The sequence below is a fragment of the Rhinatrema bivittatum genome, chromosome 9 (genome assembly GCF_901001135.1).
Source record: "Rhinatrema bivittatum chromosome 9, aRhiBiv1.1, whole genome shotgun sequence".
Lineage (NCBI taxonomy): Eukaryota > Metazoa > Chordata > Amphibia > Gymnophiona > Rhinatrematidae > Rhinatrema > Rhinatrema bivittatum.
This window is the reverse complement of record NC_042623.1, coordinates 97,313,531-97,335,863: the sequence shown is the minus strand read 5'-3', so window position 1 is coordinate 97,335,863 and position 22,333 is coordinate 97,313,531. Positions and strand designations below refer to the sequence as shown.

The 22,333-nt window shown below is 43.3% G+C and overlaps 1 protein-coding gene across 2 annotated transcripts in view; it reads left to right on the top strand.

Moving 5' to 3' along the window:
• The first annotated feature begins 631 nt into the window (after positions 1-631).
• Positions 632-22,333, top strand: part of LOC115099285 — a 187,648-nt gene continuing 165,946 nt past the window's right edge. For both annotated transcript variants that reach the window (XM_029616840.1, XM_029616839.1), the window contains exons 1-2: positions 632-790; positions 15,039-15,128. In XM_029616840.1, coding sequence (XP_029472700.1) covers positions 683-790; positions 15,039-15,128 — 198 coding nt within the window. In that variant the 5' untranslated portion in view covers positions 632-682. The remainder of the gene's footprint in view (positions 791-15,038; positions 15,129-22,333) is intronic.

Genomic DNA, 22,333 nt, shown 5'->3' with positions numbered 1-22,333 from the left:
TAAAGGATCCTGTGGAAAGGAAAACTAGAAATCTAACCCAGGATGTAGCTCAGGATATAGGTTTTCATTGGCTGTTTCATAACTTTCATTAAGTGCCATTTCCAGCTTAAACAATGCATCCGATGAGCAACTCCCACACACAAAAATGTTAGGCATCCCTAGGAGGATCTGTTGTTTAGTTCTATAGCAACCAGTTAATATTTATTGAGCTCTGTTTACAGATCCAACAGATTATGACAACAGTTCAGTAAAAGCTCTTTCTTTCTTCAAATCTAGAATAAAACCTCTTCAGAGACCAGCCAGTCTCTGCAACACCCCCCAAAACAAAATGTTTTTTTTTTCCCTTTTTTAATGTAAGTAAAGTGATAAATGTCATACTACATTTTAGGAGTTGGAAGGATAAAAATCTTTCCAGGCTGGAGCAGGAGCAGCAACTGAGAGTCGGGAAAGCATTGTTGGAGGCAAGGGAGGAGGAGGAGTCTGCTAGGCCTCTTTGAGCACATGTTGTGGGTAGTTGCCTCAGCAACAAAATCACTTTGTTCTCCCTGGAGGAGCTGGGAGGGTGAAGGCAGCCAGGATTCCTCTTTTTTCTGCTTCTCTAAACCCTCCTCCTCTCTCTCTCTCTCTCTCTCTGTGTCTCCTGACCACCAGGGTAATTCTCTGTCCTGTGGGTGCTGCGATCATGAGCTATTCTCCCCATGCCGCCTCCTTACCTGTCTCATCCCTGGCACAGGCCCAGAATCTGTTCCTCACTGCCATCCTCTGCGAACGTGCCAAAAGTTGGAAAAAGGTAACCCAGAATGAACCAAGCCTTAGAAAAGAAAAAGCATTCTCCAGCAAGAAGTTCTAAGTGAGTTCAGAGAGAGTTTCAGGCTGCATGCAGTGAGAAATAACCCCAGCTGAATGTAAAGAGAGATATTGACTTGAGTGTGCTTAGAATCTGAATGAAAGAAGCGCACCAAGGGAAGGAAAGAGATTACCTTGTACTTTCACTGGTTGGAGGGGGCATGAAAGACATGAAGATAGGATGGGCATAGAAGTTGTACAGACTGAAAGGGGCAATATACATTTATAAAACTGTATATAGAGACAAATAAATAGATTACCGACTCATGAGGGCTATGATAACACCTTCTGTTCAAGGTAAGAAGTTGTAATAGGATGACTTTTCAATCGTGATGATTATTGCGTCTGAACCTGATCATCTATTCACCTCCTTGATGTAACCCAGCCTTATTATGTAGCTAACTGTACACTGCCTGTGTGTAAATTTGCCTGTAATATGTTTTCTTAACACTGTGATTTGCCTTCAAATGGCAGAATATACATTTTAAATTATATTAAGTTTCAAAAGGGTGAGGCCCGATTTGAGTATTTTTTTGCAAGATTGCATTGATCCAGAAAAGTTAGAGTGAAAAAAAAACCCCTTGCTGGCTTACATTATTTTTATTCCAATTTTTATAGATTACTAAATTGTGATGAGATTAAAAACTCAAAGCAGAGAGGACCCTGGAAAATATCTAGATCAGGCCCTACCTTTTAGGATCACAATCTAGAAATTCAGCCTTCTCTAGGTTATAATAAACTAATGTAACTCAGAGGCATTTACTCCTGTATTGCATTGAACCCATTTTAAGAGTAAAAAGACTTACTGAAAATCAGAAGGATCTAAGCTGTGAAGACTGACATTTTCTGAAAAATAGAAATAAATGAATTTTAGTGATACACAGGTAATTACTTGAACTGTCATAAGCCAAGATTTTCCCAAGAATTAATAACTTTTTTCCCTCAAGCAGTGGTCTCTGCTTCCTCACCCCTCTTTCCCCAGAAAGCATGCCCTGGAGTCCTAGGATAGATACCCTTACTGGCCTGGAAAGGCATCTCTTTTGTGCACTCAGTACTGCTCTTAGCTCCTACTGTAGTGGAAGCCTTCTGCCCTCCTTCCTTGGCCTGTGCAAGCCACCTCCATATGCCAAAGCCCAACTGGGCCCTGATAGAGGATCAGAAATCAGACAATAAGAACCTAAGAAGTGCCACTTTAGATTAGGCAAATGGGCCTTTAAATCCGGCATGCTGTCTCCAGCAGTGGCCAATCCAAGTCACTCAAAAGTGCCTGGAATATCCCTTCCCTGTTGCTCATTTTCAGGTGTAGGAGGTGGCAATCCCCATGCCTGCTTAGCAAATAAGCGTTACTGGACCTGTCCTCCAGAAACGTGTGTAGCACTCCTTCTGGATGCCCCTCTCTGCTTTGGCAGGAGAAGGAGGGTCTGACTCAATACCAGGGCTTAGTCTCAACTCAGTCCTGCAAACCCTGGCCTGCAGTCTCTAAAGGGGAAGGATTTATCCTCGGGACTCAAGGCATTACAGATGGAAACATTTCCAAGGAGACACTTCAGAGAATTTTGGTGTCCCAAAATAAAAGTCCTTATTGGGAAAACTTCTTCAGAGTAAACAAATGGCAATAAAACAGTCTTATCAAAGTAAAAATTTCACCAGCTGCTACAGACTTTGTGAAAAGAGGGGGTCTGACCCTTTTCTGCACACACACCCTTGGGACACCCTTACTTTCTTTCTGAACTTTCGATTCCCTTTGGACTGGTGCTAGGCTCTGATTCCCCACAGACCACCGTTATACCTTTTATTAGAGGTGTGCGTCCAAAAATGTTTTGTTTGTTTTTATTCGTGCCGTGTGTTCTTCATTTCATTTTAAATTAAACCCGGATTTTAAAAGGGCTACGCGCATACATTTTGGAGTTTATGTGCGTGGCTGGGCCTTGCGCGCGCCACGTGCATTTTACAACGGGCCCGGCCACGCATGTAAACCCCGGTACAAACAGAAGTGCTAGCCAAGGGAAAAGGGGCGGCCCAGGGTCGTGGTGTGGGTGGAGAGGAGGCAGGCCGGGACAGCGCCATTAGCCACTGTCCTGGGGAAGCACGCGCCGGTAGCTGGCAGGTGCACAAAAATGACTTCTGCCCCAGAGGAGCAGTAAGTATTAAAATAAAAAAATGAGGGCTAGTTAGAGTAGGTTTAGGGGGCGAGGAGGGGAGGGTAAGAGGGAGGAAGGATAGAGTTAGGTGTAGAAAAGTTCCCTCCCAATTGCTCCTTAATTGGAGCAGACTGGGAGGGAACTGGTGGAGGCTCGATTGCATCGCTGCGCGTTGCTTTGTAAAATCCCCCCCCCCCCCCCATGTGTGCGAGTCGCAGGCCGGCCGCACATGCATGAGCGGATTTTAAAATCTGGCGTGCATGTGCGTGCGGTCATCGGATTTTATAACATGCACGAGCCAGCGCGTGCATGATATAAAATCAGCTCATCCATGTGCGTGCACCAGGAACCGTGCACACATGGACACACGCGCGCGCCTTTTAAAATCAACCCCTTAAGCCCGGATTTTAAAAGGGCTACGCGCATATATTTTTGGGTTTACGTGTGTGGCCGAGCCTTGCGTGCACCACACGCGTTTTACAATGGGATCAGCCATGCATGGGAACCCTGGTACACGCAGAAGTGCCGGCCGAGGGAAAAGAGGCGGCCCGGGGGGGTGTGGAGTGGTCTGGGAGGGAACTGGGGGAAGCCGGACTGTGTCGCCCCGCATTGCTTTGTAAAATTCTACCCCCCCCCACCGCGTGCGCGAGTCGCGTGCCACCCTCACATGCGCGCATGGATTTTAAAATCGACCCCTAAATTTTATAGTGCACATTATTTTGATTTTATGCACACTAAATCAAAATGAAACAAACAAACAAACAAAAAAAAAAACCCCAAATGCTTATCTCCATCTTTAATCCAAATACTTGAATCTCTTTTCTCCTTTCTGGACCAGAGCAGCAGATGAGCAGCTTTCGTATTTCCACACAATTTGACTCCTCTGGATAGGCAACTGTCAGACACTTCTCATCACTCTGGCAAACATCTTTGTGTAACTTGGGTGCTCTGTCCTCCAGCTCGTTGGCAGCCAGAGTGGGTTCTTATACTTGTTAAAAAAGAAAACTTGTGTCAAGGGAATCTCAGTTGTGCCTTCTTTTGAGTATCAAGCGTGATACATTTCAATAAAGCAGCAAGCTCTTGAAAGAAGTTCAAGCATCCTCCTTCATTGTTGCAACAATTATTCAGAACCAATCAGAAGGGGTTTATACAATTGTTTCAGTCCCTTGGCATCTGATCTTCCCAAGCAGCAATTCTTACAGTCTTTTATTTACCACATTACTACAACTGAATTGAATTGAATTTTTTAAAACTTTAATTTAGTTTTTTGTATATATGAACTATCTTACGTTAAAGATTTTTGAGATATTTTATTGACTAAGATTCTATGCATTTTTTTTTTAGTGTTTTTTTTTTTATGTCATGTTCATAATTACCATGTATTTACTCTGATTTGAGTATTAGGTCCATCACTGGATGCATGAATGTGTCTTTTTCACTGTTTTAATGTTTTAAAAAAATCGTCTTCTTTTTATGTCTGTATTTTTTTTTTACTATATTGTTTAATTATTAATTTAAAATATTTTTGTGTGATTTAATATTTTGGGTATTTCTTTTTTATTGTATTCTTGAGCTTTGGAGTTACTCCTGTGCCTGTTGTTTTTTTTAATTATTTACCTTACTAGTCAGGATAAATTTGATAATTTTCACTCCTGGTTGTTTAAGAATGGTCTTCCCAAAGGAGCAATAAATCTCAAAGCATCAGCAGAGCTCAACCTGTGAGCTGTTGTCGGTGGCAGAATTATCAGCATCTTGATATAAAATGAGTGGTTGAATCTTGCAAAAATGTATCCAGCCAGGCCACAATCTTTAACCAGCTGCTTTCACGTTCTCTGCCAGTAGCTCACACACACCACCTAGTGACTCAACTCAGAAGCATGTTCAGATCACTCATGCTATACCAAATAAAAACTGAGAGCAGGGTGACCAGATTTTACCAGTTTCGGTAACGAGTGGTTACATTTGTTCATTGCTGGAACTCAGATCAAGGTCTTCTTTCCTTATGCAAGACAGATCTAGTTATGCTGCCCTCCACTGGTGGATCCCTCAGGAACAGCTCCTTATAATGTTATACTAGATGCACCACCACAGGGACTTCTGCATCCATTGTAGGAACCTAGAGAAACCCTGAACTATACTGTGGGAATCTGGAGACCAACACCCTAGACTATACCATTGTGGCCATACCTAGAGGACTGTGCCATAGCAATTGGTTCAGTCCTCTCACTACTTTGACAACTTCAATATGTCCTCCATTGGGAGGAGCATAAATCTTAGCAACAGGTCCATAGGTCCCTTCAAAGTAATCTAAAACTTTTTAAAACTCAGCTATGCTGTTAATTTTGACAACGTCTTGTGGAAACAAAGTCTACATCTTAATTGTGAAATAGTTTCTGAGAAAATATTTTCTTAAATATGTTTTAAATCTGCTACCATTTAGTTTTATGAAGTATCTCTCCATTCTAGTACTATTTGAAAGGGTAAATAGCCATCCCTTATTTACCTGTTCAACACCTTTTATGATTTTATAAATCTCTATCATATCTCTTCTCAGTTGTCTAGAGCAGCGATTCTCAACTGGTGTGTCGCGACACTCCAATGTGTCGCCAAGCACTGGCTGGTGTGTCGAGGCTCCCGCTTTCCCACAGCCCCAGTTATACTTCCCTTTACCTTTTTCCTGCCCCTGTGGGCCAATTGGAAGCCTCCTCCTTTCTTCCTGCCAGTGGGAGTAGGAAGGGAGGAAGGCTCTGATTGACCAGTGGGGCAGGAAGAAGGGGGGGCATCTCATAGCCCAGGGGTGGGGTGGTTTGAGAGGGGGCTGGGAGGAGTGGCAGTGTCCAGACCCCTGGCGTCGAAGGAACCCGATCCTGTTGAAGCAAGGCCGCTACGGGCTGGAAGTGCTGAAATTAAACACAGCGGCAAGTCACAAAGAAAAGAGGCCAGCCGCGCCAGGATTTCCTGCTTTCAAAGCAGCAGGGAACCACAATATAGTAGGGATTCCCCAAAGCGGCAGTGAGTCACAAGCATGAAGAGGCCGGTTGCTCCGGGGATTTCCCCCCCCCCCCCCCACCCCCCCATGATGCAAAAGTGAGCACAGCAGAGCCGCGATTAAAGTAAAAGTGGTACTCAGCTGTGCTGGTTACAATTTATTAATATAGTTTTACAATTATTTCTGTGTGGAGATCTATAGCAGCTTGGCTTGTTCTTGTTAGGATGTGCTGCCCCCACAATTTTTGGTTCAGTTTGTTTTTTTGTTTGTGGGGATGGGAGGGGTTTTTGCAAAGATTCCATTTATTTAATTTTTTTCAGTTTGATTCGTTTGTCAAAATAAAAACAAGGAAACCCCCTAAAATAAAAAAAGAACCACAAAAAATAAAAACAAAAAAATGGCCTCTGGTGGGATCAAGCATCAGCATCGAAGCTCAACCTGAGGCCTGTTCCAATTCCAAGGGCCCAGTCCAAAGCCTGGTCACGTTCCTGAGGCCTGTCTCAAAGGACAGGTCCCCAGGCCAGGGCCTAGGCCTGGTACTGGTGCCCAGCCCAAGGCTTGCTCCTGACACCAAGCTCGAGGGCCTGTGCCTGGTATATATACCTAGGCTCGACCCAAGGCCTGGTCCTGTTGCCAGTGGCTGACCTGAGGCCTAGTTCCTGCTCTGGGACCTGGCTTGAGGCCTGGTCCCATTATCAAGGCCTAGATTCAGAGCCAGGGTCCGGCCCAAGGCCTAACCATGACATAGAAATATAACATATAATCTGTTGTAAAAACATCATTCGTTAAACTTCAAATGGTGAAAAAGCTACACCTACTTCTAGAACCTAATGATTTTTGGACAATTCTCCAATCCCTGGTGCTCAGCGGTCTTGATTACTTCCATGATGGTTTGCCCTATTATTCAATTCACCCTCTCTCCAATTAGTACAAAATACTGCTGCTCATGGTTTGTCCACTTCAAAGATGCAAGACCATACAATACCCATATTGGCAGATCTAATTGGCTTCTCATTAAATGGAGGATATTATACAAGCTAGCCATTATCATCTTTAACTTGCTAAACTTAGACCATCACAGTTGGGTAAGCTCTGACTGAAAATCTACAGACAACCTGGGTCCTTAAGATCAGCACAAACAAATCTTTTAGAAGTCCCAACTGTAAAATTGGCACATTTAAACTTCACTAGGTACCAGACATTCATCATTCATCTTCCTGATGAGTTAAGAACTATGTCCTCTGCAAAATCTTTTAAAAGGGCTCTTAAAACCCATTTGTTTGAGAGAGCCTACATAACAAGCTGTTGATTTCCTTGGAGTCTTATTTTATCCTGTATGTGTTATGGGTAGTAACTCCTGCTCTGTACAGGTTACCCCCATGCCTTCTCTTAAGGGTAGTAACTGCTGCTCTGTGCAGGTTACGCCCATGCCTTACGTTAAGGGTAGTAACTGCTGCTCCGTGCAGGTTACGCCCATGACTTACAATGTAGTAACTGCTGGTTTGTGCAGGTTACCCCCATGCCTTCCGTTAAGGGTAGTAATTGCTGCTCCATGAAGGTTACGCCCATGCCTTACGTTAAGGGTAGTAACTGCTGCTCCGTGCAGGTTACTCCCATGCCTTACATTAAGGGTAGTAACTGCTGCTCTGTGCAGGTTACGCCCATTTATTTATTTATTTATTTGTTTGTTTGTTTGTTTGTTTATTTAAAGTCTCTTCTATACCGATAGCCGTTCGCACATCGTATCGGTTTACATAAAACAAGTAACTTTTGGGCAGGGCCCTTACAAGTAACAATCGAAAACAAGTAACAAGTGAAGAATAAAGGGGAAAGGTGTGATAACAATTAGAAATGATTTAAGGAAGGGGCTAAAATAAAGGGGTATCATATGCATTTACCGTAACAGGAACTATAGGTAATACTGAAAGGCATAACAATAAATAAATAAATATAAATACGAAAACTATAATATATTAACAACAATGTACAGGAGCCAGCATTCTGAAAGCGTTCTTAGTCAAATTCGAAGGAGGAGGTAACAGGACAGCTATTCGAATTGTTACTCAATTGCTGTTAGGGATTTTTATATGGGGGGGAGGGGAAAGGGGGTAAGCTTGCCGGAACAACCAAGTTTTAAGTTTTTTTTTGAATTTAGGAGTGGAGGTCTCAATGCGTATATCAGGAGGCAAGGAGTTCCATATAGTGGGGCCAGCAAGGGAAAATGCTCTGCTCATGGTGGAGGAGAGTTTGATAGATTTGATAGATTGAGTACGGAGGGTTCCTTGTAGGGCTGGGCGGGTAGGTCTATTGGAAGTGCCGGGGAGGAGAGGGGGGTTGATCCAGTTGAGGTTTGCATTTAACAGACTTTTAAGGATGAGGGAGAGTGCTTTGTAAAATATTCGTGAGGGTATTGGGAGCCAATGGAGTTCGATCAGCGTGGGAGTAATGTGATCTCTTTTTTTAGAGTTTGACAGTATACGAGCCGCGGCGTTTTGTAATAGTTGTAGCGGTTTGGTGTGCATTGAGGGGATGCCAAGGAGGAGGGCGTTACAGTAGTCTATTTTAGACAGGACAATAGATTGAAGAACTGTACGAAAATCAGAAAAGTGTAGCAGTGGTCTGAGTTTTTTTATCGTTTGTAGCTTAAAATAGCAGTCCTTTATGATGGAGTTAATAAATGGTTTAAAAGTGAGATGGTTATCAATGAGGACTCCTAGGTTGCGAGTGTGTGCGGAGAAAGAAGTAGATGCATATGAGAGTGGAATAGCTGGAAGAGGCTGCTTATTAGAGATGATTAAGAGTTCAGTTTTGTTGGGATTTAGAGCCAAGTGCATGTCTGTGAGGAGTTGGTTAATGGAGGAAAGGCAGGATTCCCAGTTTTGTAGGGCAGTTTGGAGGGAGTCAGAAAAGGGGAAGATAATTTGCACATCGTCTGCATAAATGAAATGCTTGATGTGAAGGCTGGTGAGAAGGGTGGTAAGGGGAAGCATGTATATATTAAAGAGGGTAGAGGAGAGGGAGGAGCCCTGGGGAACACCCTGAGGGAGACTGATAGGTTCAGATTCATTGTTATCAACTAGGACAGTGACAAAGCGATTTTGGAGATAAGATTGTATCCAGGCGAGTGCATTACCAGAGATCCCAATACTTCTGAGGATGTTGAGGAGGATAGAGTGATTGACAGTGTCAAACGCAGCGGAGATGTCTAGCATAGCAATCAGATAAGAGGTTCCCGAGTCGGTTCCTCTGCCTCTGCCTTACGTTAAGGGTAGTAACTGCTGCTCTGTGCAGGTTACGCCCATGACTTACAATGTAGTAACTGCTGGTCTGTACAGGTTACCCCCATGCTCCCCTTGTTTCATTTCCAACATCTAATAGTTAGGGATCCAGTCATTTACTGTTTTTGTCCTTACTACCTCTTCCAGGAGGGCATTTCAAACATCCACTACCTTTCCATGAAGAAATATTTCCTGATGTTGGTTCTGAATTGTCGTCCCTCCCCCCCCCCCCACCCCCGGAGTTTCATTTTATGATCCCTATTTCAACAATTTCATTTCCAACAGAAAAGGTTTGAAGTTTGCGCATCATTAATACCTTTCTAGTATCTGAAGTTCTGTATCATATCAGCCCTGCACCTTCTCTTCTCCAGGGTATACATCATATTTAGATCTTTCAGCCTCTCCTTATAAGTCTTCAGATACAGACTCCACACCATTTTAGTTGCCTTTCTCTGTACTGCTTCTATCCTGTTGCCATCTCTTTTGAAATATGGTCTCCAGAACTGAACACAGTACTCCAGATGGGGTCTCACCAAGAAAAACATTGGGAGACCTAGTCCTAGACCTCAGGGCTGCACCTGGGTGTAATGCCCCTTACCTCTCCGGCGGCATTCCCCTGCAGGCTCCCCCAACATAGCTCTCAGGTCTGTACTGCATCCAGTGGCTCTAACTAGGAAGTAGACTGCAGCTCTTGAGCGGTTATAGGCCCTGTATTCAGTAAAAGATAGTGAACAGCACTGAAACACGCAGGTTATACATTTTTTAAATAAAATTAATTAATTAAGTTGGAAATCACCTTGCTTCTTCATGTGTGTTTTAGAAGAAAGGACTGTGATAATTATTAGTGCTGTGTACAGAGGATGGAGAAGGCCTTGTATTGCAAAACACTGGAATTAGAACTATTGTTCTTTCCCACCTGGGAATCCTGGACTCAGAGTAAATGTTATCTGTGGAGCGACCAAGGGAGAGAGAGAGAGTAAACAGGGCTGTGTGCATAAAGGGTCCATCATCTCTTTTATTCCTATGTGCCCCTGGGTGCCAGCAAAAGGATCTGGCCTGCCCAGGGTTACAAAATTATCATAAATTTTGAGCTTTCTGGCAGTTCATCAAAAGTTTCACATGTAGCCCATATTTATGGTCCACTTTTTTGCATTAGAGAACAGCACATTGGAATAGATTGCTATGATGAATCAGAAGAGATCAAATGACTGAACAGTAAATGTTCACTTGTCTTCCAGGATCTCTCTGTCTAGTTGCCTAGCAAATGGCCAGTCAATATCCTTTCCTCTAAAAAAGATTAACAGGCCTATTCCTGAGTGTGCAATAAGACAGATTCTACCACAGTATGTGTGGGTGTACTGCAATTGGCTTCACTTTATGTTTCATTCATATTTGGATGTAATATCTGTCTCACCATGCTATTGTTTAATGCAAGTGTCAGCTTCACTTTTGGCAAAGTGATAAAAAAAAAACCCTGCACCAGCTCTCAAGGGGCATTCCCCTCTGGATCTATCTGCATCCTCAGCAGGGAGAGTGCTGATGAAATTCTGCACCTTTCAATCACCCAGGATGCCAGCTGCACAGCACACTGCTCGTTTTGTATTGCCAATGCTACATTTTCAAAACATGCAGGCATTGCAAGATTAGCAGAACTGGCCCACATATTTTGAAAAAGAATGTGGTGCTGGCATTGCAGAGGGAATGGTATGATGGAAGGGAGGTCTTTGGTAGTACATGTGCTGGGGGTTGCCATCACTGTTTTAATATATGTTTAACTATCAGATTTGGATCTGATAAAACTCCACTGAAGGATAAGAAGAAAGTAATGAGGTAGGGCCAGAGAATATTTTAAAATTAGAGAATCTATCTTCAAATGAATAGTCATGTATCCAAATGAGGGGCTTTCTTTATGTTATGTACAAGCCGTTAAGCCCGTTAAAACGGGCTACATTACATTTTTTTTTCAGTCCATTTTCTAACACAGCACCCTTCTACACTTTTTCTCCCTCTCTCCCCCTTCCCCTCGTTCACTCCTCCCCTTTCCTCCACTCAGTCTTACTCACCCTCTGTCTCCCACTGCCTCCTTCCCCTCACTCTCACCTCCCTCCCCTTCCCTCAGTCACTCCCACCTCTCTCCCCCTTCCCTCAGTCACTCCCCACCCTCTCTCAATCCCATCCCCTCCCCCTCAGCCCTCCTCCACTCCCTTTTTCTCTGCTCCACAACTTCTTACCCTTCCACTTACTCACATCCCTGTCTCTCACCTCTCCCTCATTCTCCCTCTCCCCCTTCCACTTACTCACATCCCTGTCTCTCACCTCTCCCTCATTCTCCCTCTCCCCTCACTCTTCCCCACCCCCTACCTCCCTCCCACGCACTCACCCACTCCTCCCTCCCTCTCAATCAGTCCCTCCCTCCCTCCCTTTCACTCAGTCCCTCCCTCCCACTCAGTCCTCCCCCTCACTCAATCCCTCCCTCCCTCTCACTCAGTCCCTCCCTCCCCCTCACTCAGTCCCTCCCACTTCCTCCCTCCCTCCCCTCTCACTCAGTCCGTCCCTCCCTCTCTCTCTCTCCTCCCTCCCTCTCTCTCTCTCCTCCCTCCCTTGCTACTGGCCGCCGCTGCCGCCTGCTGCCACCGCTGCCGCCGCCCGCTGCCGCCGCTGCCACCCGACGGTGCCGCCGCCGCTGCCACCCGCCGCCGCCGCTGCCACTCGATGCCGCCATGTTTTTTTTTTCTGACGCTGGCTGAGACCGACGTGCTCGCCCGCACATGCGCAGTAGAGCTGGTCTCTACTGCGCATTTGCGGCACGTCAGTCAACCTTCATTTATTAGGTTGATATTTTTTGCCTAAATTTATGATGCTTTTATTTGAACACAAGGCTCTAGACAGCATTCAATAAACAAAATTAAAGTATATAGAAAATATCATCAATATAATAAAAATAATCAAAAATAAATTTTAAATATCAAAAATTTTTATTTATTTTTATTTATTTGTATTTTTCTATACCGGCATTCACGGAGTTCGTATCATGTCGGTTTACATAAAACAAGGGGTGAGAAATACATTATAACGTAAATAACTAATAACATAAGAGTATACATTAAAAGGTAAAACAAGTGCATGGAAGAAAAAAAGTTACAATAAAACGGGGTCATTCTAACTGGGATTAGAGTTAGAGGAAAGATAAACAGTTTAACGAGAAGTAAAACATTGTAATGATTGGTAGATAGAGACTGTTTCAGTTTAATAGGAAATGATCAGTAATGCTGCATTTGATGGTAGAGAATCTTTAAGGGTCCGGAAATGCTTTCAAGAACAGCCATGTTTTCAGTCTTTTCCTGAAGGTTTGAAGACATGGTTCCTGTCTTAGTTCTAGGGGGATGGAGTTCCACAGTGGGGGACCTGCTGTGGAGAAGGCCCGATCTCTCAATGTTATATGTTGGGTGGTATTGTTGTGTGTTACCTGTAGATATTCTCTATATGCTTCCCTGATGGGTCTGTTGGAGGAGTGTTTTTTAAGAGCTATTTGTAAATGGGTAAAATAAAATTTTAAATGGGTAAAATAATTTTAAATGGGTAAAATAAAAAGCAAACCCCCCCCCCAAAAAAAAAAACCTCTCAGGACTTAATTTGAAAAGGCGTACAAAAGTCAGGTTTTACATAGCCTTTTAAAAGCAGGTAATCTCAATCAAGTCTTAGTTTTTTGGAGACTGAATCCCAGAAGGCAGACCTTGCATAAAAAGCTCTCTTTCTCAAGTCTACCTTTTTAGCCTTTGATAAAGGGAGAAGACACAAAAATGCATCCTGAGAGGAATGCAGGCCTTATGTTGGTGAATAAAAGTTTAATATAGTCCTCATACACTGGGGACCTGACTCAGAAAGAGGATTACGGAAGTAATGTATTTTATGTTTGAAGATAATCAGTTATGAGCAGTAAAGATGTGCATTCGTTTTTGCCAAACTGAAAAATTTCAATGAAATTGTCCAATTCGGCATGTTTCAGGGAGCCTGAAAAACGATTGGGATTTTCCCGTTTTTTCACGAAAAATCGGGTTAGCGCGCACTAACAAAAAGTAACAAAATCTAACGTTTTTTGTTAGTGCGCGCTAACCCAAAAAATGATTTTTCGTGAAAAAAACCCCCCGAACCACAAAAAACCAACATTTCCTGTAGTGGCCGAAAAATGAAGAACGACATGAACACAAAAAACGATTCACATCTCTAATGAGCAGGGACCTTCATTTTCAGTTTTTATTTTAGTTTTTTCTGGGAATTTATCAGTGCTTATTATGTAAAGCCCATTTTTGGGTGGCCACAAACCACCAGTGGGGCCATAAAATCATTTATAGTCTCTACAGGGCTGGAATCACTTTGGCTAGCCCCTTTACCCCCTCTTTCTCCCAGGGTCGGGTGGGGACTAGAGAAATTCTCTTCCTCGGCCCAGAGTGACATGGGTGACCTTATGCTTTAAATTTCCTGGCAGAGGTTTTCTTGTCCTCGCTGTGTGTGTTGTACGTGCCAGAGAAATACCCTGGAGCCATTGACTGAGTGTCCACAAGTAAGGACTTTACTGATGGTTATTGTAAGTATTTAACCAAACAGATTCGACACTTTCATGAGTAATCAGGTGAAATATGACATAAAAACTCAGTCCTCAGCAATACAGAATTTCTCTTTAATTGCCAAATTTACTCCCTCTCTCTGTTCATGGGTCTTGATTACTAGGGACAGGAAACATCCACCCTCCAGGTGGGCAGGGTACCCTGGGTTGGGCTGGATGACCCCATTCCAAACTGATAAAAAGGTTACAATACTGTCTCTGCACAGAAAGTCAACATCCTTTCTCTACCCAAGGGTGAAAACTCCAGAAGGGGAGTCCTCAGTGGCCTCAAAATGGCTCTTACTCACAATTAGTTGCTTGTTCTTTGTCTTTCTTCACTTCTTCAAATCCCTGATGGGATGGGTCCTTTCAGGAAAAAGCAGCACCAGATGTTCCTTACCAGGGTTGGAAGAGGAGCAGCCAAAAACCTCTTCCCTGTTCTTCTCAACGAAATCCTTCTTCCCAATAACCAGAGGCATAACGCCAGAAAGTTCTGATTTCAGATCAGCGCCGTTCCTCTGTCCTTGCCGAGGGAACAGAAGGGCAGATCTTCCCTAGCTTGGGATTCCCAGAGGAAACCCTTGATGTTAAGGGCGAAACGAAGAATTCTTTGTAGGGAATAGAATGAATTAGATTCTAAAGGGAATAGAAGGAATATGATTCTAAAAATAAGATTCTAAAATTGTGAAGATTTCTACAAGCTATGAGAATTTCCAAAGAAGCTTCCTTTTATGGATAATATATGAAAACCTTATGATATGAATGGTATATTTGAAAATGTTTTGCATTACCACATTGCATGTTTTCATTACATTTTAGGATATTGTTATACAAATTGTATTAGTTTTTAGGGATGAGCTGTGAACTAAGTTGGTAAGAATGTTGCTGGATGATTTTATTATGATTTTATAGTTTGTATGATTCAGCGACAATATATATGTTATATGTGATTGCATATTAGCGTAGGTATGCGATCACATAATATACATTTTGGAAATTCTTTGTAAAAATTATTGAAGTGTTTGTTAAACTGATTAAAAAAGTATTATTTGTTCTCTCTTTTTTGTAATATATCTATTTATTTTACATCCTTCCTTTTGCGAGGTATATGTTTTCTTTGAGACTTCTAGACTTTCATACAATTGGATTTATAAACATTTATCTTCCTGTTTCTTTTTCAGGTTGTGGAACATTATACCAAGCTACTGGGATTACTGAGTAGCAAGAATCTCCCTGAGAATATTCAGCATGAGCCTTACTTCAGGCAACTGGTAAGTTAAAGTACTCTCCACTGGCAATCAATGAAGCTTTGCAGAAATAAACAAAGCAGGGATACAATTGGAACTTAATTTATTTTAGCCTCATGGTATTAAACCAGCAGTAGTTTCTACTTGTGGTAGTATTTATATTTACTGCCAGCATGGCAGCCTTTAGTATTGTAAGGGAGCTGAACTGCAGGAGCCATTGCTTTCAAACAGTTTGGTTTGAAAATAAAAAATTATTGTTTCAGCTGAATTAATGTCAGACTGAAAAATCGTAGCTGGGCCATCAGTCTTGCTTTTCGTCCTGCCATTATTTCTCAGAACTTGGATCATTAATTGAGTGCCTCCGAACTGATGCTTTATCAACCAAACTGAGCCAAGCCATTCCCATATAATCCTCTCACCACCTCTTCCCCCCCTCCCCCCACGTCATTTAAATATTTAGAAAGTTTAAAATTGTGGCTAATCTGATGGCCCCTTGTTTTCACACTTACCAGTAGCCCTTGGGATGGCAGGCGCCTCCTGCTTATTTGCTGCAGAGAAATGATTGGCTGCCAGTTAATGTGGTGTGTTGAGCAAAGGCTTACCATTAGTTCCTACAGAAAGTCATTGGTTCATTGAAAATTAGTAGTAGTGATGTGCAGAAGCTGAAGAAAGTGACTGTGGTAGCGTAGTCAGAGAGTGGGGCCCAGGAAGCTGAGTGGCAGCGACAGTGTGGGCCACAAAATGAAGGTGGTTTGGGGGGGAGGATAGTTCAGTGGAGGAGCTGCCACAAAAAGCCAGGAGACCAGAAGACAAAAGAACCTTGCAGTGCCAGCAAAGATTGTAAGAAAGTGAGAAAGAGAGAGAGAGAGAGGGCCTGCCTCATGGAGCCTGATGGTAGGGTTCTAGAAACCTAGACCCTCTTCTCTACTTCAGGCCATGGAGAAGCCAAATAGCAACCAGAGTGGGAGAGAGGAAGATAGGTTAAGTAACATTTCCTGTCATTCCTAAACTGCAGAGAAAGAGCCCCAGATATAAGGGAAGGTTCTCCCTGGATCATAACAAGAACTAGGTTTCTGGTAGAGGAAGGCATTCTATGTCGTGCATTAGAAGTACCAAGATGTTAAGAGGAGGCTCGACAAGCAGAGTAAAGGGGTAGTGCCAACATGCTGGGATGCGACAGAGTAGGTGGCCTAGTGGTTTGAATAATTTATTATTATTATTATTATTATTCTTAATAATAATATTTTTTTATATACCGACATTCGATCCGGTTTACATTTAGGTACTGTAGGTATTTCCCTATCCCCAGAGGGCTTACAATCTAAGTTTTGTACCTGAGGCAATGGAGGGTAAAGTGACTTTCCCAAGATCACAAGGAACGACAAGGAATTGGGAGATCTTTATCTCCCATTGCCACAGGTCTTTTTAGGGGAGAACCTTGCAACTGCCCATATTGGTGCAACATGTGCAAGTGCTTTTAACTTGCAGACTTTACATAATTTTCAAAGAAAAAATACACAACTACTTTTTCTTTTTAAAATATATCCCAGAAAACCTGTGTGCACCCACCTGCTAATTTGTGTGGGTAGCACCTTCAAGAAAGAGTACATGCATACATGCGAAAATTGAAAAGTAAGTGTGCGAGTGCAGAACCCTACCCACCCCCACCCCCGGGAATGCTTCTTCACAATGTGGGCATACAGGGCGCATATAGGGCAAGCAATTTTCTAAAAGCGCTATTTCAACGCTAAAAGCGCAATTTTAGCCACAGAAATGGTTTTGAAAATTACTCTTCATGACCCTGATTATACGTTCTCTGGGGTAGGGATGCTTTGTCACTGTATGCAATTTGCCTTAAAACGTCTTGGTTTAAGATGCTATATAAACATTGAAATACAAATATCCAAAGGGAGAAAAGGCTCGTGCTAGACGGGGGTGGGGGTGAGGGGGGGGTGTATCCTAACCAGGTGTTCAGCCGGTATATTGGCCAATGGCACCATACAGCCAGCCTCCTGCTGCTGCCTGCTGATCCACAGCTACTTGGGGCCCAGATAAGAATCTGAGCTCCACGTGCATCATGTAGTTTTGTTTTCAAATTTACAAGAACAACGTGAACCTACCTGCAGCACAAAGGCAGTAAAGAGGCAGTAAGAAACCCTGCTCGTGTAGGTTTGCCAACTTTTCAGCTGTGAAACCTCCAGACACCCCTCACAAGAACGCTAGGTTCACGGCAGCCCCAACAACACACGTGCTTGCTGTTGCTGTTGATTGTATACTGTTTAAAACTTACCACGGAATTGCGATACAATTTTGGAAAAATAAATAAATAACTACCTGTTGCACCCTTTGTGCTACTTTCCCCCTCTCTATCCCCACTCTCGGTCCAGCATCAGAATCCCCTCCCCTGCCCAACTCTCTCTCTCCTCCCCCTGCCCCATCACGCATTTACAGAACAAAAGCAAACTTTAAAAAAAAAAGAAAAAAAAAAAGTTCTATCGTGTATCCCTGGATCACCAGGAGAACTGAGCCAAAAACAAATCTCTGACACAAACTTAAATTTTTTTCTAAACAATCAAGAAGTAGAGCACACCTCTAGACTATGTATACCTTGTCCTGATATTACATTCATCTGGCAACTTGCTATAAGACGTTACAAGAAAAACTCCCAAGGGCCCAATATGCAATAAAGAAATCCCTGGCCAGTTTTAACTACCCAGCAAAACTGCCTTGAAAATAATTTGACAGCATTGTATCAACCATTTTAAAAAATGGATTCAAGATCTTATTCAGATGATATTTAACACCTCATAGATTAAACAAAATATACCCACAAGTGTCAGTTAACTGTTGGAGACAAATACAGAATAAAGAGACCATAAAGTATCAATAGAAATATGCAGACAAAAATTGAAATGGAAATTGCAACTAGCCAGATGCTGTATATAGTGCAAAATTACCATCCCTCATAAAACAAACAATAAAATCACGAAATATAAAACATCAATCATATTCATTCTAGTAAAACAATACTAATAAAAAAGTGCATTTTTTCAAAACAGCTGATGAATAGAACATTCAATAATTAAAAACTCATAAAATATTATCAAATTTCCCAAAACATCAATAAAATATTTCAGAACAGGAGACATCAAATAACATGCAATAATTAAAACTAAAATGGATTAAAAATCTCCAGTTCTTCATAGCTGGGATCTTATGAGTTCCAGTTGCCCTAAGATTGTCATAGGTTGGTGGGGAGTGGGGAGGGGCGCACACAGCTTTATCTTCTTTACACACTTCCATATCTTCATATATTCATTCAATCACACATACGGACATAGACTGACTCTCCCATACAAACACAGGTTCCCACATCTCACAGGTTCTCTTACATGGGCTGACTTTCTCACACACAAACAGGCTTCCACTCCCACAGGCTCTCAATCTCTCTCTCTCTCTCTCTCTCACACACACACACACACACACACACACACACACACACACAGAAGCTCCCACTTTCGCAGTCTTGCTCTCACACACATACAGGCTTTCAAACCTTATGTTATTGCAGCTTAAATGGATGAAAATACTGCAAATCAATGATTATTTAATCCCTTGCCTTCTCTGCTGTGTTATTGCTTTCTTTAAGTTTTCAATATTTCAAGCTGAAAAAAATATATTCATGTGATACAGGCCCAAATCAAGTTTTTGCCCTAGAAATTTGCTCTTTATACTTAACCTCTACTTTTGGGCTTATTGAAGATTTGCATTGTTGCAGAGGTTTATTAAGGGGATTTGTATATCTCTTTAAGGGAAAGTATGAAGGAGAAGCATTAGAGCCCTGGTATAATATAAAGCCCTGGTATAATATAAAGTGGTACTTAGTGTAAGGGTTGCTGGACTGCGGGAACACAATCAGGATAGTGCCATGAGAAGGCAGGACAAGACTAGGGCTGGTCTTCCAACTAGCCAACCTCATGCCCCACGGGTTTAGCCCTTGGGATCTGGGGATCAGTAGAGCTTGGTTAAGGCACTGGTACATCTTCGTGAGTGCTGGTAAGTTCTGGAGCTGGATCTTGAACATAGGCAAGGACTGGATCTGAGGCTTAAGTGCAGGCAAGGACTGGAACTGAGACTTGAATCAAGGACAGAGACAGGACATGGGCTGAGGCAGGACAAGACAAGGACAGGATACTCAAACAAGGAACACTGAACACAAAGGCTGGAAGGCACACTAAGCTAAGGAGACCCGATAAGATCGTAGGACAGAGCTAGAGAAGGCCTAGGTAGGCCACAAGGCAAGGCAAGGATTGAGAAGGTCAAAGTAGATTTGATGTGAAGACGTCAAAGCAGAGAACAGATAGGGTTATGTAGGGCTGAGGCTTGGGTGTGGTGCAGGCAAGGAGGAGGAGCTTGGCAAGGCTGAAAACAAGGTTTGCTGTGACTCCTGGTGGCTAGGAGGTTGCATCACTGGCTGAATGGTGTGAGCTGTGAGGAACTGACGTGGATAGCATGGAACAGAGCTCCGAGGTGTTAAGCGCAAACTCATGCTTAAGGCACTTATTGCAGACACAAAGGTACCACACCAAATTTAGTAGAAACAAACTTAATTGCATATCAATAAGCAATGCAGGCACCTTTGGGAGGAACAGAGGGACAGGACCTCTCCGGCCAGATGCTCAAGAGAAGCTCTACCCTTTGTTTCTCCCCATACATTAGTAAAGTCTTCTTTTTATAGATAACATAGACAGTCTTTTGACTCTTATGGGAGTATCATGTATGAAGTTTCTTATGTCAAAACAAGACGAATTAAACCTAAGAAACCCTGATCCCCCTACCAAATTGAGGCCCACTTGCCTGATGTTCACATCAATCTTCTGTTAGTCCTTTGTCCTGTCAGGTTTTCACCCTCAGGGAAGTTTCCAAGACTCTGGTTACGCTGGTACCACTTTAGCTGGAACATTAGTCTGTGAAATGCGAACCTTTTCCTTCTGTTTTTTTGTGACCCCATAATCTTCCATCATAAGTTTTTGACATCCTCCTGCTGCTGTTCAGATGTCTCCTATAATTTCTCCAAATCAGGGTCAATAAGGCAGTTAAGGTTCCCATGGCCAGAACTGCAAGCAGACCAAGGCAGCAAAGGATTCTGGGTGAGCCATAGTCTCCATGTTGGTTCCAAACTCAGGCAAACATATCAAAGGAGACATCTGCTGGCAGGGAGGCATCATAGGGTACAATGAGGCTGCATACCAGGTGAAATCATAGCAGTAGCCCTCCTTTAAGACCCCTCTTCTTGGGTCCCATTTTCCATGGGGTTAATATCTGGGTAGGCAGGGCTTGGCTGGAGCGACAAGCTTGGCTGAGAAGCTGTTTGTCAGGCCAGGTGCCCCGTGCTGGGTGGACTGGCTGTGGGCAGATGCCCTCTGCTGGGCAAAGTGGCTTTGGGCAAATGCCCTCTCCTAGGCGGACTGGCTATGAGCAGGCACCCTCTTCTGGGCAATCTGGCAGGCACCCATTCTAGAACAGACTTCATCTGGATAGGTACTTTCTGCAGGGCTGACTTCATCTGGGCAGAAGCCCTATGGAGAGTTGACTGCATCTGGGCTGGTGTCCTCTCCTGAGCTGACTACATCTGGGCTAGTGCCCTGTGTTGGATGGTCAGGTTCTCTGCGGAATTGGAGAACTGAAGGACCAGGGTCTCTCCCAGACTGGACTGGTTCATGATATCTGGGTACAATATCTTGATTGTCTCCCTGTAAGTTCTTTGTCAACCTGTTCCAATGTATTCCGCCCCTGAGGTGACAGTTCAGTTCCATGTAAACCAGTGCGATATGTATTGTATACAGGAACATTGGTATATAAAAATTAAAAATAAATAAATAAATAAATAAATAAATACGTGCATAGCTGGCATCACGGCACCTCCTTCTGGGAGCAGTGGATGGTGCCTCTTTCCGGCTGCTGGGAGCAGTGGACAGTAGTGCCTCCCTCTGGGTACTGGATCTCAATCTCAAAGTCTCTGCCTGACTGAGGGGCAGGTTCCATCTGCAACAGGGCAGTGGCTGCAGGCGTTCTCTGAGTCGGGTGGCTGGATCAGAGCCTCTCAGGCTCAGGCTAGCTGGAACAGCCGGAATGGACTCTTCCTGGCAGGGAGGAAGATGGCTGAGCTTCACTTGAGATGGAGGCGCCGCTGAAGCTGACGACAATTGAACTGACGTAACTGTCCCTTCAGGCTGAAAAGAAAGTATAGCATAGGTAGACTGCTTTAAAGGTGTTATTACATCTTTTAAGGGCTGAACAGAAAAACTGGACTGCTCTGGGGGTGAAAAAGCAGGCATGGTGGAAATAAAAGTTTGGACTGGATTCTGTGCGGTGGGCTTTGGGTTGGTCTCTGGGCCTGGTTCACGCAGAGAGAATGTAAGCAAAACAGGCTTGGAAAGGTACAACCAGTTTTCTTAGACCTCAAAGCTGCCCTCATTAAAGGTGGGCTGATTTAAGCTGATGGCAGGGGAATCTCCTGGGCTCACTCAATTAACTGCTTCTGAACTAGGATTTCTGCTGACAAGAGACAGAGCACAAAGACTTAGCATCTTCCTTGGCTTTGGTCCTCAGAGTTGGATTCAGGAACAAGTTTTACTTTTTCAGGTGAAGAATTAGACTGAAAGGAACACGTTGTTTTTATATTAGCTCTGCAGTTACAATTGATTGGGTTACCTGTGTGTTTCAGGGAATCTGTGACTTTCAGTGCTCCGGTGCTGGGAACTTCTTCAGCAGACATCACAGAGGCAGGGTCCATCAGCATTTGTGGCAAAGTCTCTGTGGGATGGAACAGTGGTTCTAAGGAAAACTTATGTGAAACATTGATTAACTCTTGCCTGCTGTGGCTGGACATGGCAGGAATTTCCTGCAGTAAATGTCTCTTTTAATATAGTTGGCAGACTGTGGTTTTCAGAGTTGTGGGAGCTGGACTGGCTTTTACCAAAGCAGACTTTAAATCAGTATTGCAATTTCTGATTGCAGCTTTTAAGGTCCATTGATTTAACTCTGCTTGGTACTCTGCGAAATTCAAGTTAGCCTGGTGAGTAATGGCTGTCAGGGGGCCAGTACACGTCATGTATTTTCCTGGTCCTAAGGTAAGATTTTATCTGTCTCCTTAGCAGAGCTAGTCTCTGATTGACTTTGACCGGAGTTTCCTTGTGTCAAGGTTTGCTGGGGATTCTAGACAATCG